At 56.1% G+C, this 16,478-nt stretch overlaps 2 protein-coding genes across 2 annotated transcripts in view; one reads left to right on the top strand and one right to left on the bottom strand.

Moving 5' to 3' along the window:
* Positions 1-9,537: 9,537 nt before the first annotated feature.
* PEX11B (peroxisomal biogenesis factor 11 beta) lies at positions 9,538-15,985 on the bottom strand. Its single transcript, XM_044449275.1, has 4 exons — positions 15,780-15,985; positions 13,790-13,905; positions 11,216-11,417; positions 9,538-10,738 (listed from the first exon to the last, which is right to left on the bottom strand). The coding sequence occupies exons 1-4, from the start codon at positions 15,833-15,835 to the stop codon at positions 10,360-10,362; spliced, it is 753 nt and encodes a 250-aa protein (XP_044305210.1). The 5' UTR covers positions 15,836-15,985; the 3' UTR covers positions 9,538-10,359.
* LIX1L (limb and CNS expressed 1 like) overlaps positions 15,834-16,478 on the top strand; it is a 29,699-nt gene continuing 29,054 nt past the window's right edge. Inside the window, exon 1 of the mRNA XM_044449052.1 lies at positions 15,834-16,015. Within this exon, the coding sequence (XP_044304987.1) occupies positions 15,834-16,015 (182 nt within the window). The remainder of the gene's footprint in view (positions 16,016-16,478) is intronic.

Genomic DNA, 16,478 nt, shown 5'->3' with positions numbered 1-16,478 from the left:
ACAGGGAAGCGCATTATTTTTCACCTGGCCAGGGACAAAGGGCCTGAAACAGAAGCTCTTTCCATGCTCACGCCAGTGGAGGACGCCCACACTTCCCACAGAGCAGGCCTGTCCCTTTCGATGCCTCCACCCGCGCTGAGCGCCTCCTTTGTGTGGGTAACCAAGGTGGAGTCATTCGCCCTCACTGACACACGAGTAGCACATGCTGCCCCGGTTCAGGGATTCTCCTCTTAACAGGAACATATCCAAGTGTGCACACACAGCAAATTAAACGCTTTAAGGGTGCACCTCACTGTCTTTCCAACCTACATTTTTTAAAAATTACCATCATCATCTGCAGCCCACTTTCCCCTCCAAATGGAAGCCTCAAATTTCAAGCTGCCTTATCATACTGAATTCAACAGTATGGAACCCTAAGATGTCAAAAGACAACAAAATATTTCTTGATAACAGAAAAATATACTAAATCTATTTTAAAAACCCTTTTCAACTCAAGAGCTTCAATGCCAGATCATTTGATAAATATAGAACTATATTAAAAAGGAGGGTAGCAATAAAATACAGCCCAGGATTTTAACAAAAAATACACCCTTTTCTTCCACTTGAGCAGCCAATGAAGTACTGTTTGGATTAGACATTTCATTAAAAGAGGCAAGTTTCCCAGAACTGGCAAACAGACAAGAAAAAACAAGGCAGAGCCCTGTTGCTGAGGCAGGTGGAACTCTGGTGCCCCTCCTGCTGGCAGGACCTTGTGGGCATATGGTTTGCCACCACAGAATTGTAGAATAGCAGAGTTGGAAGGGGCCAGGAAGGCCATCGAGTCCAACCCCCTGCTGCTGGTTTGCACCATCCCACTCAGATGGCTGCCCAGTTTTCTTTCTGAATGCCTCCAGTGTGGGAGACCCCCCTCACCTCTCCGGGCAGCTGGTCCCACTGTCGTGTTGCTCTGAAGGAAGCTTCTCCTGATGTCCAGTCAACCAGCACCCTGAGGTCCCTTTCACAAGTGCTGCTCTCCAGCCACTTGTCCCCTAACCTGCACTGATGACACCCATTCCTGTGCCCCAAGTGCAAGACCTTGCACTTATCCACATTGAACGCCATCTTGTTGTCTCCTGCCCATGTCCATAGTCTGTCCAGATCCTTTTGGATCTGGAGTACCTGCTCCCCAGTTGTGGCCACTGCTCCAGTTTTAGTGTCGTCTGTGAATTTGATCAGCAGATTGTTCACCCCTTCTTCCATGTCGTTAAAGAAAAGATTAAACAGGATTGGCCCCAGAACAGAGCCCTGGGGGACCCCGCTTGTCACTGGCCGCCATCCCGATGATTCCCCGCTAATGGTGACCCTCTGCTTTCGGTCAGTCAACCATGCCCTAATCCACCGGACACTGCTTTGGTGTATCCCAAAACTCCTCAGTTTCTCCACCAGGATATCATGGGGCACTTTGTCAAAGGCCTTGCGGAAATCCAGGTAAACCACATCCACTGCATCCCCTCCATCCAGCCACCTCGAAACCTTGTCATAGAATTCTGTTTTTGCAGAAGCCGTGTTGTGTGGCTGCCAGCCTCCCTTCCCTGTCTAGCATCACTAGATCTCTTGCTATTATGAGTCTTTCCATTGTTTTTCCTAAAATGGACGTAAGGCTATAATGCCCCATGTCCCTTCTACTACCCTTTTGGAAAATTGGGACCACTGACGCCACCCTCCAGTCCTCTGAACTTCACCCGTTCTCCACGAGGTCCCCAAAATGGAGGTCAGCGGGCGTGAGAAAACCCCGGCCAACTCTCTAAGTACTCTCGGGTGTAACCCGTCAGGGCCTGGCACCTTTGTAACGTCCAATGCCCTGAGGAGCCCCTCGACTTCAAGGGGGGGTGACTCTAATCTGTTCCCCTAAGTCCCCAGCCTCATCTAATTTCGTATGCGGATATCCCCTGTCCTGCTTTGGGGAGAACACAGAGGCAAAATAGTCATTTAGCATCTGTGCCTGTTCCCTCATATCAGTCACTGGATCCCCTTCCTCCTTATTTAGTGGTCCCACCACTTGTCTCCCCTTCCTCTTCCTATTTACATGCTGAAAGAAGCCCTTTTTGTTGCTCTTGATATTCTTGGCAAGTCTCAGCTCGTAATCAACCTTAGCCTTGCGAAGAATCCTTCTTCTCCCGGTATACCCTTTTGCCTATTTCCCCCAATACCCATTTCCTATGGAGGTTCCTCTTTCTTCTAATCCCTCTAACCACCTCCTTTCGCATCCATGGCGGCCCTCTCCTCTGCCTCCCCACCTTACTGACTAGAAGTATCGTCAAGGCTTGCGCCTCCAAAACCTCCCTTTTGAGTGCTATCCATCCCTCCTCAACTTGCTTACCTTCCAGTAACCTATCCCAGGAGTCTTTCCCCAGTCTGGCCTTCAGTTGGCCAAAGTTGGCCCTCTTGAAGTCCCAGCTTCTAGTGCTCGACCTGCTGCCCGTCCCCAGTCCCCTGATCTCAAAGCAAAGGATGGAGTGATCACTCGCACCCAGAGCTCCCCTAATCTGTACTTCATCTATCAGCTCCTCCCTATTGGTCAAGACCAAGTCAAGAATGTTTCCCCCCCTCGTCGCCTCTCAGACCCTCTGTGTGAAAAACCCTCCCTCTATAGCTTCTAGGAAGCGACGTGACCTGGCTGTCACCGCCGAGTGAGTCTCCCAAGTAATATCCGGGAGACTGAAATCTCCCATAATTACTGTGTCTCTCCCCCGAGATATCCTTAGAATCTGGCCTGTCAGGACATCATCCAGGGTCTCAAGTTGACCTGGAGGACGATAACATACCCCCACTGCCAGGTCTCTTTCCCTGTCAAAACCCCTAAGTTTCACCCAGACTGCCTCTACTGAATCCCCATCTTTTCTAAATCTTGGTGCTCAGAACTGGACACAGGAATCCAGGTGAGGTCCGACTAGTGAGGAGTACAGTGGAACTGCTGCTTCTCATGATTTGGAAGTAATACTTCCGTTAATAATAATAATAATAATAATTAATATTATTATTATTGCATTTCTATGCCGCCCCTTGCCGAAGCCTCGGGGTGGCTTACAACACAATAAAATACATTGAAATACCTGAAATAGCATTTAACCCTTTTGCAGCTTCATTGCATTGTTGGCTCATGTGCAGCCTGTTGTCCGCAATATCTCCAAGGTGTTTCTCAGTTCTGTCGAGCCACATCTTCTCCGTCTTGTATTGATGCATTTGGTTTCTTTTTCCTAGAGGGAAGACCTGGCGCTTGTCCCTATTGAACGTCATCCTGTTGTTTTCAGCCCAGTTCAAGTTTATAAAGATTGTGCTGGATCCTCGTTCTGTCTTCTAGGGTGTTTGCTATTCCACCCAGTTTTGTATCCCCTGTAAATCTGATTATTGCTCCCCGCTGGACTAGTTGGACCTTGGTTCTGATCCAGCCGGGCTGTTCATATGTTCCAATGATGCACACAGGGAGTTTCAAAGGCAACAGCTTTTTGTGCACACAGAAAGTTCCATTGCTGGTGAGGAATCGAAGATTTCCTCTTGTGACTATTGCAGGATGGGAGGTTGGAGAAACCATCTGTTCAGGAGAAAAAAGGATGATTACAAATGTTAAAAACGGCACAGTCAAGGCCATAGCCTGCCAAAACCCGCCTGCACTGCCCGCACCACTGGAAAACATCCGTCGTAATGCTTTTCTGCTCAGGCCTGCTAATTCAGAGCAGCTGCTTCTGGTTTTGCCCTGCAGTGGAGGCTGGAATACTATCTTAAAAGTGCGCCCTCAGATGTGGTTTCATAGTGTCACCTCTAGGTGGCGCTGTGGGATGGCTGAGTGGCACAAGTATTCTATTTAAAAAAACAAAAATGTCACTTTCAATATTAAATGCAGCGTTTTCCCAGCTTCGGCTGTGCACGCAACTCACCCAAAGCCCTCCTTAGATACAGATGGGAGGCCAGAGGCTCAGCACGTTGTCTGAGGAACAGCAGCCAGGAGGGAGAGCGACAAGCACACCATAAATGCCTCACGCAGAAAAGCCCTCAGAGGAGGTTACGCATTCACACACTCCTGAAAATCAGGGTGCTGTGAGCTGCCCGTGTTGCTGCCTCCTGCTCCGCTAGCCATCTCGGACGACGCGCCAGGGCCAGCAAAGGGAAGGAATTTCCGAAGGCCTCCCCGAGGGCCAGAAAGCGGGATTATCTCCACTAAGCCAAGGCCATCAGTATACCAGGAGCACTGCTTGACCTTAAGGTGCTTACTCACAGTTCCAAATCGTTCACAAGGAGGGAGGCCCAGTTTTCCAGCCCCCTCTTCTTGTGTCCCCACAGATTGTAAGCTTTTTGGCTCGCAGGGATCAGAGCTTCTCCCTGAAATCAAACGTCAACATTTAAAACCTGCCAGATGAATGGAATTAGCAGGGGCGTGCGTGGCTCAGGCGGACCCCTTGTGGGGAGAGAAGAAAGACTCCTGCCCCCGCTGCCTGCCGACGCTGCGCAGACTTAGCAGGATTTATACATCGACGTGTTGCTAACGACTCAAGTGGAGCGGGGGCAGGCGGGCGCACGAACACACGGCACATGCAGGAACGGTTCTTCGGCCGCCGCAGGTGCTCAGCAGAGCCCGGCTGCAGTGCAGAGCCATGATGTCAAGCAGCTGGAGGAGAAAGAGCCAAAGGGCTGGTTGGTTGCCTCTGCCCGACTGGGAAGCACCCGTGAAAGACGACGAGACCCGAACTTGTGTGCTGGCTTGCCAGAATACTTGGGGCACAGGAATGGGTGTCGTAAGCGCAGGTTAGGGGACAAGTGGCTGGAGAGCAGCGCTTGTGAAAGGGACCTCGGGGTGCTGCTTGACTGCAGGCTAAACATGAGTCAGCCGTGTGACGCGGTGGCCAAGAGGGCGAACGCCACCCTTGGTTGCATAGCCAGAAGCGTGGCTTCTAGATCGAGAGAGGTATTACTACCACTCTATACGACTCTAGTGCGCCCGCAACTGGAGTATTGTGCTCGGTTTTGGGCCCCTCATTACAGGAAGGATATGCCAGGTTAGAGTCAGTGCAGCGAAGGGCCACAAGGTTGGTGGCCGGTTTGCAGGGGAAGCCGTATGAGGCGAGACTGAGGGAACTGGGTCTCTTCAGCCTGGAGAAGAGGAGACTCTGAGGGGATCTGTTCGTGACATACAGGTACGTGAGGGGGTGTCACATGGAGATGGGTAGAGACCTGTTTTCCCTGCAGAGGAAGGCAGGACGCGCTCCAACGGAGCAAAGCTCAGGGAGCCAAGGTTCTGTTTGGATGCCAGGAAGCACTTCCTGACAGTCAGGACCCCAAGGGTGTGGAATGGGCTCCCCCGGGAGGTCGTTGAGCCCCATTTCGGTGGGGCTGAGAGGTACTGCTTGGGGCAGATTGCTTGCTCATGCGGACCCGCTCCGGCTGGTGCTGCCCAGAGTAGCTGGTTGGCCATGCTCCTGCGCCTGGTGGCTCAGTCGGAAACCAGCCCTGCAAGGAGGGCCAGGGAGTAGCACTTGGCTCTTTTTCCCGGGCTGGGAGAGAGTCGACCACGACCCGGTTCTCTGCCCGAGGCGGTGCTTTCCCGGCCTCTGTGGACCGCCATTGTGCAATTTAATGCCCACTTCCGCGGGGCGTTAACGCGGGGCAGACGGCGTGTTCTCCACACCTCCGAGGCTTCCTGCTCAGAGGGGACAGATGGGCCAGACCGAGGGGCAACACACGCTCTGACCTCAGTTCTTCTCCATCCTAGCCCTTTTCAGCCCATTTACAGATTGCAAGTCCCTTGGGGCAGGGATCAATTTAAGTGGCTTGCAACAGTCCCGTGTAAATTAAGATCACAACAAAATCTGTTCAGGTGCAGGAGCAGCTGGAGGAGTAGGGAACTTCTCCGCCAGCTTCTTGGGTTTGTCCATGCTGGAAGAATGGGCGAGGAGCACCACCTTCCGACTGGCAGCTTTATGGCAGGCTGCTGGCTGCCAGCATCTTTTAGCAAAACGGCTGCTTCGTAGGGGAACTGGAGAGCTTGTGCTTTGTGACAGGCCCTTTCTAACACGGGTTGCTTCCAATTCCGTGATTTTTTCTGCTCTGCTGCTTCTTTCTATAGTTTAAGGTGTTAGGCTTCCCCTGAAGACAGTCCGAACACTTCAATTGGTGCAAAATAGAGCTGCCAGGTTGCTGACGGGGATGGGGCGTTATGCTCACATGACTCCAGTCCTCCGTCAGCTTCACTGGCTTCCCATTGAAGCCCGGGCCCAATTCAAGGTGTTGATTATGGCCTATAAAGCCCTAAACGGCTTGGGTCCTGGCTACCTGAACGAGCGCTTACGTCCGTATATGCCCGACCGCCCTTTGAGATCTGCGGGAGAGTCCCTTCTCCGGGAACCCTCCATGAAAGAAATTAGGAGAGTAAGTACCCGGAGGAGGGCTTTCTCTGCGGTGGCGCCCAACCTATGGAATTCACTCCCCAAAGAGGTCCGCCTGGCACCGTCGTTACTGGTTTTTCGGCGCCAGGTAAAGACCTTTTTATTTAAACATCATTTCAATTGTTAAAACATATGATCTGGCCAGGGCAACTTCTTCTTCCTTCTCTTTCTCCCCCTATATTTTTATTTTATACTGATAATTTTAATTTTATATTTGTAAATCAATGTATTTTTTGTATTTTTATATTTAATGGTAATTTATTATGTACTATTGTATTTCAATGTATTTTATCATGTTGTAAGCCGCCCCGAGGTTTCGGCAAGGGGCGGCATAGAAATGTTATAATAATAATAATAATAATAATAATAATAATAATAATAATATTGCATTTTACCGTTGAAACTTGGCTATGCTGAAGCTGCAAACTGCATGGAAAAATGACCTGCAATATACAGCACTTCTAGAGAGAAGCTGTAATCCTTGCTCTGGTCTCCTTGGGAATTTAAAGCCCCCCCCCCCCCCAAGCCTTCAAGGCTGGTGTTGCTCACATCGATCTGTCCGTCAGGTGCTGTATTAACCAGGTGGAGGGCTTGCCTTGTGGCTTTCCAGGAGTTTAGGCCCTACAATTCCCAGTGCCTTAGCAAGTTTAGCTACTGGTAACGGATGATGGGAAATGATATGCGGGGAGCAGGGCACGACTAATCCCGCCTTCTGAGACTGGAGAGAGACAGCGGTTTCCCAGCTCAGCTTTGAGAGCAACTCTCTCTCTACTCTTTGCCTAACCTACCTCACAGGACTGTTGTGATACAGTAAGATGTTAAAATATAAGAAACCGAACTCCAGCTGTATGAAATAGAATAAAGCAGAACAACCGCTTCAAATTCAGAGTAATAACATATATTGCTCATTCTTCTCACTGCTTCTATAGGATGAGATGTAGATACCTATTATTTTCTCTGTGTGTCCCCCGCCCCCCCCCAAAATCAAGTGGATTTTGTTGCTTTTTAAACATTGATTTTCTTTAAAACTGTGGATTAGGAAAGGCAGGATAGCCAAGTTATTAAAATTGACACAAGATGAGCCGATCATGGTCCATTCCTACCCCAGAGAGACCCGCTCCCATGCCTGGGGCGCGACCCTCCCACGCCTGCACCCTCCACCAGCCGATGGCGCCACGTTGGGCCCCGCTGGGAGCAGCACCGGGCCTCCAAGGCGCACCCTTGGAGGAGCCCCTTCTTCGGGCCCCTCCGGAAATGCCACGGCCACAGCAAGGCGCATCTTCTGGCCCATCTTTCGGTGAGCGACGCAGCGTCCAGTGGTCTGTGGCAAGCAAGCATCTCTGCCCGACTGCGGAATCAGCCTTCCTTTGCCCAAGGGGGCAGCATCCTGGAAAAGGGGACAGACCCCCCCTTGGAAAAGAGAGCGAGAGCCTAGGCGGAAAAGAGCCCGAGGGCTCACAAGGCTGCTTGACTGAGGCCCGAAGCCTTTCAGGCCAACGCCTCCCTTCCCCCGGCAAGGGCCAATTGCGTGGGCGGTGTTTTAGTGGATCAATGGGGTGCCCCCTTAGTTTGAGGGGAGGCACCAACGTGGGCTAGCGCAGGGAGATGTTTTCACTGAAAGCACACCTGTCCCAGGGAAACGCCTCGCCTGCAGGGACGAGGGAGGCGTGGTGTGGGGGGGGGGAGAGACGGGGAAGCAGGCAAGCAGGATTGGAAAGCACCATGGGAATTAGGGCGGGGGGAGCACGATGTCAGATTCCCCCCCCCCAGCGGTGACATGCCTTGGCGAGAAGGGACAGAGAAGTGGGTGCAACGAGGAGCACGAAAAGGGGGCCGGAGCACGTCCTCGCCACCCCTCGGCCCGGCTCAGCTCATCCCTCCGGGGCCTTCCCTGCGGGGCTGGCTGCAGATCAGATCGCATTCCAACCGCCTGGAAGGCACCTGGTCAGAGAAAGCCACCTTGACGCTTACTGAGGTGAGGCCTCATGGAAAACCTAAGCCAGAATCATGGACCGGTGGGGCCGGAAGGGGCCAGCCCCCTGCACAGCCCAGCCAGAACGCCAGTCCAGCAGCCATTGGCCACCTTCTTCTGCCAGGCCGGTGCCTTCCTGAGCTCCTCCTGGGCTGGGGAAGCAGCACCACGACATGGGGAGGCCCCACTCGCGGGGCCCGCCCTGGGTGCCCCTCCGCCCGCCTGCCCCTCAGAAATGAGGGTTACCCACAGCCGCTCCTGCAGCAAGCTCCCCTGGCAGGGGGGACCACGCGGAATTTGCAGCCCGCTGGCACAGACGCCGGGCAGCATGGCGCGGCTCACCTCGGGGCCCTCTGCCGGAGGAGAAACACTGTGGAGCCTGCCGCCCACCCCGCTGCAGGGAGGATGCACCCGGAAGGTGGGCTGGCTCGGGCCACTGGCTGGGGCGGCTGCCGGACAACCCCTTCCCTCCGCCGGGGGGGGGGGGCAAGGCTGAGGCAGGGGGCGGCCAGGGAGGCACGGCAGCTGCGCTTCCTGTGCCAAGGCAGGGCATCAGCAGCTCTGTTGCGGGCCAGCTGCTTCCTCCCCGCGGGGGTTTCTGGACATGTCCACGTGTCTGCGGTCTTTGGCGCCAGTTCTCCTGAGACGCCGTGAGAACACCACCTGGTATTTTAGGTATCACGAGGAGCTTTGCTACTGCAACCAGGCAGACCCTCCTCTCCCACTCATGATCTTCGGTCACTGGCTTCTGTGTGGAAAGGGAACCGGTGCCGGATGTGCTCCAAGACGTCCCTCCTGCTCCGCCTCCCCGCCTGTCCTGGCCTTCCCTTTCTCTGGGAGAGGCTGCTGTCCAGTGGGGATCTGAGGATGGTGCCGCCTCCAGCGACCCCTTGGGCCCTACCTTGGTGCCCCCACTCAAGACAGGCCTCTGGCCTCCCTGGACTCTGGGATACTGGTCTAATCATTAACATTTTTAAAAGCACCCAAGTTCTGAAAAACCTTTGATGGCCCTGCCAGCTTGAAAAGCCAAGCTGCAGCAAGCTGCCTGCAAGAACAGCCTTTGAAGCAATTGTCGCCAACCATTCAAGAGACAGCAAAGAACAGCTTCTGGAGCCAGGCACAAGCTCCGTAAGATTGTGGCTCGCCAGATTATTGGTGGTGGTGATTTTTTATTAGAAAGGAAGCTGGGGGCAATTCTTACAAGTCAACCGTTAAACGGGTTTAGCACACGGAAGATGAGGTGGGTGCCAGGAAGTCGCACGTCTTGTGTGCACGCGTGGCTTGAGCGGGGCGCAGACCTCCTGGCCTCCAAGCAGGGCCCGTGCGCGCTCCGAGCAGCAGAACCGGGTCCCCATACGCTTCGGTTCAGGCACACCCCTGTCCCCGCAGCTGCGGCTCCCTTCAGCCACTTGCTACACAGCGAGAGGTGGCGCGGGCGCTGCACAGATCGGGGCCTCTTCCCACCTGCCCCTCTGCTTGGCTGCCATGCCCATGAAGCCGACCATCCCTCCTCCACCAGGACAAGCCAGGGCCCCACCCCTCTCATACCCCGGGCAAGTCAGGGCTCAGCTCCAGTCGCCTCCCGGCGTGAACACCAGAGCAAGGAAAGAGGCGCCCCCAGGGCCTGGGGGAGTTCAAAGGACAGCTGGGCGAGTGGGGGATTGGTGGAGGGACAGGCTGAGGAGCAGGAAAGGGGGATGCAGACCCGGGGGGACAGAGTCCGTCTGGGGGCCCTCTGCACAGAGGGACAGCCATTCAGCGGGCCAGGGGGCTCAAGGAGTCCAGGCCTCCACTTGCTGGCCTCCCCCAACAAACCGCACAAGAGATGCCCCCAAAATCCAAAAAAGCCCGAGACCCTAGTGAGTTCCAAGGAAAGTGTTCCAGCAAAAGGGCCCCGTCGGCTGCTAGTCAGGTCTCTGGGCCCAGACGGAGCCGCCGGGGGAGGAAGGCCGGCACGCCCCTCCAGCCCCCTCACGGCTTCAGCTTCAGCCACGGGTGGACAATGGCCAGGATGGAAAGGACGGAAGAGGCCGTGCCGCAGAGCCCCACGAACCCCGCGCCCGTCTTCCACAGGCCCAGCCTGTCCAAGGGGATGAAGATGTCGCAGGCGTTCTTCACCACGTCCAGCAGCAGGGGCGGGTTGCTTCTCAGCACGTGCCCCAGGAGGCGGAGCTGCAGCTTCAGCCGGACTGCCAGTTGCTGGAGCCGGCTGTCTTCCTGAGGCACGGAGCCACCGTCCCCACTGCCGCCACCACCGCTGCGGCACTTCCCGCTCGCCTCCCGCTCCATCAGCAGCCGGATCTCGTAGGCGTCCCGGCTCAGGTTCAGGATCAGGGCAAAGAGGTAATACCTGGAAAGGACGAGCAGAAAAAAAGGGGGAGCCCTTAACTCATGCAGGGGAAGGGCAGCATCACCTGGTGCCAGGTGTGATGGCAAAAACGGCTGCCGCTGAGACCCCGAGGGACCCCACCTTCCTGGCCCGCTCATGAGCTCCTCCTTGCCCGGAAGAGAATGCTGGGGCACCCGGGCTTTCCTGGGTCCCTCTGGCCAGGCAGATCCCTCTGCCAGGAGAGGGAATCTGCCCTGGACTCAGACTTCCTTCTGTCCCAGTCGTCATGGCCAAAGGTCAGGGGTGACGGGAGCTGAGAGCCCAAGCGGGCCGAGGGTTCCCCACCGGGTGCCCAGCCCCGGGCAGTCCTGCTTGAGTCCCCATTCCATGTCGAGGCGTTCAGGGCACTGGACTGCGATCGCCGGCAGCCCACAGAGCAGGGCGCCCCGGCCTCTCTGGCCAAGTGGGGCGGTGAAGGAAGATGCGGCTACAGCTCACCTGAATGAGCGCTGGCCCCACTTCTCCTGGTCCAGGTGTGGGACGAGGCCTGACTTCCCTGCCCACAGAATATTGTCGCAGGCGAAGTACATGGCACGGTTGAGGTGGCTCACGGTGATGCAGAAGCGAAGAACCATGTCCGACAGGTGGATGGCCCGCTTGGCCGCCTCCAGGGCGTCGGCAGAGTTCCCCAGCCGGAACACTGCAAGTGAACGCCAGAGACGGATCGGCATAACCCACAGCACTTCTGCGCCTCCGAAAGAGACCTCCTGACCCCCCCGGCCTCTGTCTGCCCACGTCGTTCCCCCCCTCGGTCTTTTCCCCTGTGTGCCATCTCTGTTCCAACTGCAGGCTTGTGCCCAGGGACCTTCTCTGGGCCATCAAGCAGCATTTTAAATACGCTCCAACGGAACGGTGTGCCCAGCGCACGTCTGAACGCATCCCGGCAGTAGCAGGAAGCAGCCTCAGCAGCTACTCTGACAGCCCCAGGTTCTGGCTGCATCTTGCCGGCAGACTGGAACACCAAGGCCAAGTTTGTCTTCCCCTCATATAAATACGAGGACCAAAGGTCACTAGGAAATGCACCGCCATCGGACTTGGAGCAGAAAGCACACGATCCATGTGTGAGTTGTGGAGTCGGTGGTCACAAAATGCGGGAGCTGCTAGCATGAACGCAAGCGGACAAATCCACGCAGAACAAGACTGCAGGCCATGCCTATTTCAACAGACAAAACTCCTACAACTCCCAGCATTCCCCAGTGCAGCTCCTGTTTCTGCCTAAGCACATGTAGGGCCGCGCCCAAGTCCCTCAGCGACCCCGAGGCCGCCGGGGAGCAAGAGCCTCAGAAGGCTGCTGCCACTGGGCCTGCTTACGCTCTTCTTAGAGGCATCTGAATAGCCACTCGGGGGGGAATTGCTCTCTGATTTGGAGTGGCCACTGCCTCGCCTGGCTTGGAGGAAAAGGAGAGGTGGCGCATGGTGGTCACACTCCAGCCCCTCCCTCCTGATGACCTCTCCCAGCGGCTTCATGCGGATGTTGAGGAGCACGGGGGGATGAGAGAGAGCCTGCGGCACCCCAGGCCAGAGCTGCCATGGCGCCGAGCTATGGTCCCCCAGTGCCGCCTTGACGAACCAGCTGGCCATGTAGGAGGCACCACCACAATGCAGCGCCTCCCGCTCCCCACCCCTCCAGCCCATCCGGGAGGAGAGCACGGTCGAGGGCGCCAAAAGCTGCTGAGAGGTCCAGAAGAAGCAACGGGGTCGCGCTCCCCGTCTCTTTCCCAGCAAAGGCCATCGCAAAGGGCACCAAGGCAGTTTCTGTCCCGAACCAGGCCTGAAGCCCGACTGAAATGGGTCGGAATGGTCCGTTTCATCCAGGCGTGCTTGAAGCTGCCCGGCCAGCATCCACTCAAACACCTTGCCCAGGAAGGGGGTGTCAGCAACAGGCCCGGGTCCAAGCTCGGCTTCTGCAAGAGAGGCTCACTCACAGCCTCCGTTAACAAAGCTGGTGCCCCTCCTTCCTTCGAGGAGGCATTCAGAGCCTCCTAGAGCCAGGTGCAAACCCCTTCCTTAGTCAGCCACGATGGCAAGGGTCAAGTGTGCAGGTGCCTGGTCGAACCAGCCCGAGCACCTTGTCCACATCCTCAGGCCTCAATAACCGAAATTCATCCGACAAAATGAGACCAGACGGTGCCCTGGATACCTCTGGTAAAGGAACCACAATGACGGTGGAGTCCAATTCGTGGAGAAGGAGAGTGAGTCTATCCTCAGAGTGCTGCACAAACTCACCACAGGGAGGTACTGAGGGTTCAACAGTATTTTTCTCAGGCCCCGATTGAAAAAGGCCACGAACCACTTGGGCAAACGTCTCTGGGCGGCACGGAGAGGACGCAGTGCTGGTGGGAATGGACAGCCTCTCCGCCACCCTCACCACCACAGAAGAGGCCTGGAAGGGGGCCCCAGCCCGCCTCCGGCTGACCCACAAGCTTTCCTCAATGCGGCTCCCTCCACCTGTGCTCTCACCGCCTCTCCTCCTGCCTCTGGTGCATCCCAAGGAGCCGGCCAGGCTCTGCTCGAGGGCAGAGAGTGTCTGAGTGTGATTCTGCCAACTGCCTGGGCCACCTCTGCATTCCCCAGAGTGACCTGGACTTCGACAGGAGCACCGGAAACTCCCCCGGAGCCCTCTGGAAGCTGCCTGGATCCATCGGCCTCTGAGGGCGGCCAGTCGAACAGAGCAGGAAAGGGACTGAAGACCGAAACCTCCATGGGAAGTGAACTGACCATTACAAGGGGCCGATTGTTAATCCCCCCACTTCCAGATCACCCTCTTCCTGTCCAGTCCAAAAAAAAAAAAAAAAAGGTCTAGAATTGTGGAACAGCAACATGCCGAGACCACTCCATGGTTGTTATGGCAGCCATGAAGTCCTGAGCCACCCCAGGTAATCATCCTCAGCAGGGATGCTGATGCCCCCCAGAAGCACCGTTCTGGGGTTCTCACCACCAGGTCCAAGCCTACCTCCGTCATTCGCACCATTCGCACTGCACCACCTACAAGTCCAGTGCCCAGGTACTCACACTTGCGCCCTAAACTCAGGTGAGCCTCCAGCTGCTTGATCCGAGCAAGGAAGTCCGGGCTGGCCCCATTCTTCTGCAGCATGTAGCCCAGGAGGGTGCAGGTGTACTGCGCAGCCCTAAGGAGAGGAGGAGGAGGGGGTGACAATCCCCGCAAGTGGTACAAGGAATCAGTCAGATGCCCCCCCCCCCCGCATCCCACAGTGCAAGCCAGAAACACGACAGCCAAAAGGGGGAAGGGGGATGATGTGCTTTACAGCGCAAGCGGTGTACAAAAATGCAGGATGAGGAACATCTTTCAGTGCAGAGGCAGGATTCGGTTTCAGGGAAGTCTTGGAGGCAGGATCCCAGAGGCATGCAGGGCTGGAGCCAACAAAATGCCTTCATCTAATAGATTAAAGCTCTTACTACCAGCAGCTAGACCTTAAGAGAGGAATTTCAAACTTTCAGAACAGGGAGGAACTGTACGAAATCCAGCAGCCACCACACAATTGGTGGTTGGAAGAAAGAGGGTGGAGCCAAGGGAAGAGGTGTGGCCACCTGGGGACCCCTGGAGAGCCAGATCTGGCTTGCAGGCTATGGTTCCCCAATCCATCCGATGAGGAGAAATTTGGGGGATTTTAAAATCTGAAGAAATTGTGGAAGTCTGTGTGCTCTAATCCATCTTCATCACTTTGATTTTAGAAATGATATCATAATATTTGAGATCTTGAACAATAATGTTTTAAGTGCTTGCACGGGATTCTAGCTAGCTAGCTTCACACAACTATATTGCACTTTGTGATTTTGTACCTGCCTCTAACAAAGAGCAAGTACCTGAAAACACAGGAGAAAAATGATTCCTGGGATGCTGTATCAATAAATCAAATCGCCAGCACTCCTTGGGTTGGGTTTCTTAATTGCTGGTCGTTACAGATGACAGGGACCTCGACTGACACATTAGGATCCCAAGCAGGTCTGATCTGGCCCACCCCTCTGAGGTTCTGCAACCCTGACCTAGAGAGGCACAGCTCAAAATTTAACTTAAGATTTAAAGAATGTCCAGGCTGCTCATCTGCTTTACTTTTCTTTACCTCCAACAAGTCGGCCTCAGAAGTGGCAATGCAACCTATAAAACCAGGATAATCCTGCACAAAGGCCAGGGAATCACCAAAGAATCAGTGCCTGGCAGAAAGGGTGCTCTGGGGATTGCAAGAGGGCTGGACTGGCACGCCAAACCTGAGGTACTACTCTTCTGTCATAGATGAAGTATGATGTTAAAGAAGGCAGCATGTTTTTGTGCAGGAGTTGTTGGGGATCATGGGTGTGTGCATACGTGCCATTTTACTCCTCCCTATGGCTTTCCTGTCAGAGCAGCTGGCTGGCCACAGTATGAATAGCACGCTGGACCAGACGGAGGCAACAAGACTGCCCTTATGAATAAAGGCTGCAGCATTTGGGACTATTTCTCTTGAAAAGCAGCTGAGGGAGGCGTGAGAGCCATCAAGTCCCACCCCTGCTCAGTGCAGGACTGCAAGTTAAAGTATCCCTGACAGGTGGATGTCCAGCTGCTCCTTGAATGCCTCTAGTGTGGGAGAGACCACAAGCTCTCTAGGTCACTGGTGAGGGCCACCAACCTGGACAGCTTGAAAAGGGGAGTGCACAGACTCCTGAAAGAAGAGAAAACTATCGGTGGCTCCAAGCGCTGATGGCAGGGTCGGGCAGGACACCCACCCACACCAGTTGCTGAGGACCATGGGTGGGAAAGCGCTGCTGCACCCGCATCCCACTTACAGGATTCTGTGGGCAACTAGCTGGGCACTCTGCGAACCCTTGCCTGGACGAGATGGAGCCTGCCCTGGCCACCGTCGCTGCCGAGGCGAGCCTGCCACGGCCAACGATAAGCACAGAGCTGCAGAGCAGGAAGGGGCCATCCAGCCCAGCTCCCACCAGGGGCGTTGCTTTGAAAGCGGCTCCGCGCGCCCTTCCCGCACGCCCGCCCTCCGCAGCAGACCTGAAGACCCGCTCCTTGGCTTGGCTCTGGGCGCTGAAGCGCACCCAGGACTCCATGGCGCCGCAGGCCCGGCCCGGCCCAGGACTCCCTCAGCTCCAGGAACCGCCCGACGCAGCCCCACCTCGGGCCCGCGGCCTCCTCCACCGGCCGCCCAGGGACCGCGGGAGGACGCAGGCGCTCGTACGCGAGAAGCGGCCAGGCCCGTCTCCTCGGCCGCCGCACCACTTCCGGGATCAGTACAGAAGCGCCCGAGGGACAAGCTTAGCCGGAAAAGGTTTCGAGGGAACGCGGCAGAGACGTCGCTCTCTTTCTGGCTCTTCAAGGGCCGCGCCGATTGGCTCGTTCCGAGGCGCCTGGCCCGGCCTCCCGAGGCTGAAGCGGCGGCGGTTGGACACCGTCCAGAAGCGCCCCGCCCGCTGCTTGAGCGCTCCCAGGGGCTCTATTGGCGGGCTGTCAGCGGCTCTGCGCGGGCCATTGGGCGAAGCTCCTGCGCGCCCCGCCCGCGCTCTGCCATTGGCCGGCGGGCGGGCGGGCGGCCTGAGGCGAGCGTGACAGGCAGCGCCGCCTCAGCCGCTCGACGGGCCGCCGCGATGATGGAGTCGCTGCGCGTCCAGCGCCTGCAGCCGGGCGTCGGGGGCGCGCTGCGGTCGCTGCGGCCCGGCGTGACGGCGGGCGCGCTCCCCGGGGCCGCCGCCTCCG

This window comes from Varanus komodoensis, unplaced genomic scaffold (assembly GCF_004798865.1).
Source record: "Varanus komodoensis strain SLA01 unplaced genomic scaffold, ASM479886v1 scaffold57, whole genome shotgun sequence".
Classification (NCBI taxonomy): Eukaryota; Metazoa; Chordata; class Lepidosauria; order Squamata; family Varanidae; genus Varanus; species Varanus komodoensis.
Note: the sequence above shows the minus strand (reverse complement) of the source record. Positions and strands in the feature narration are given on the sequence as shown.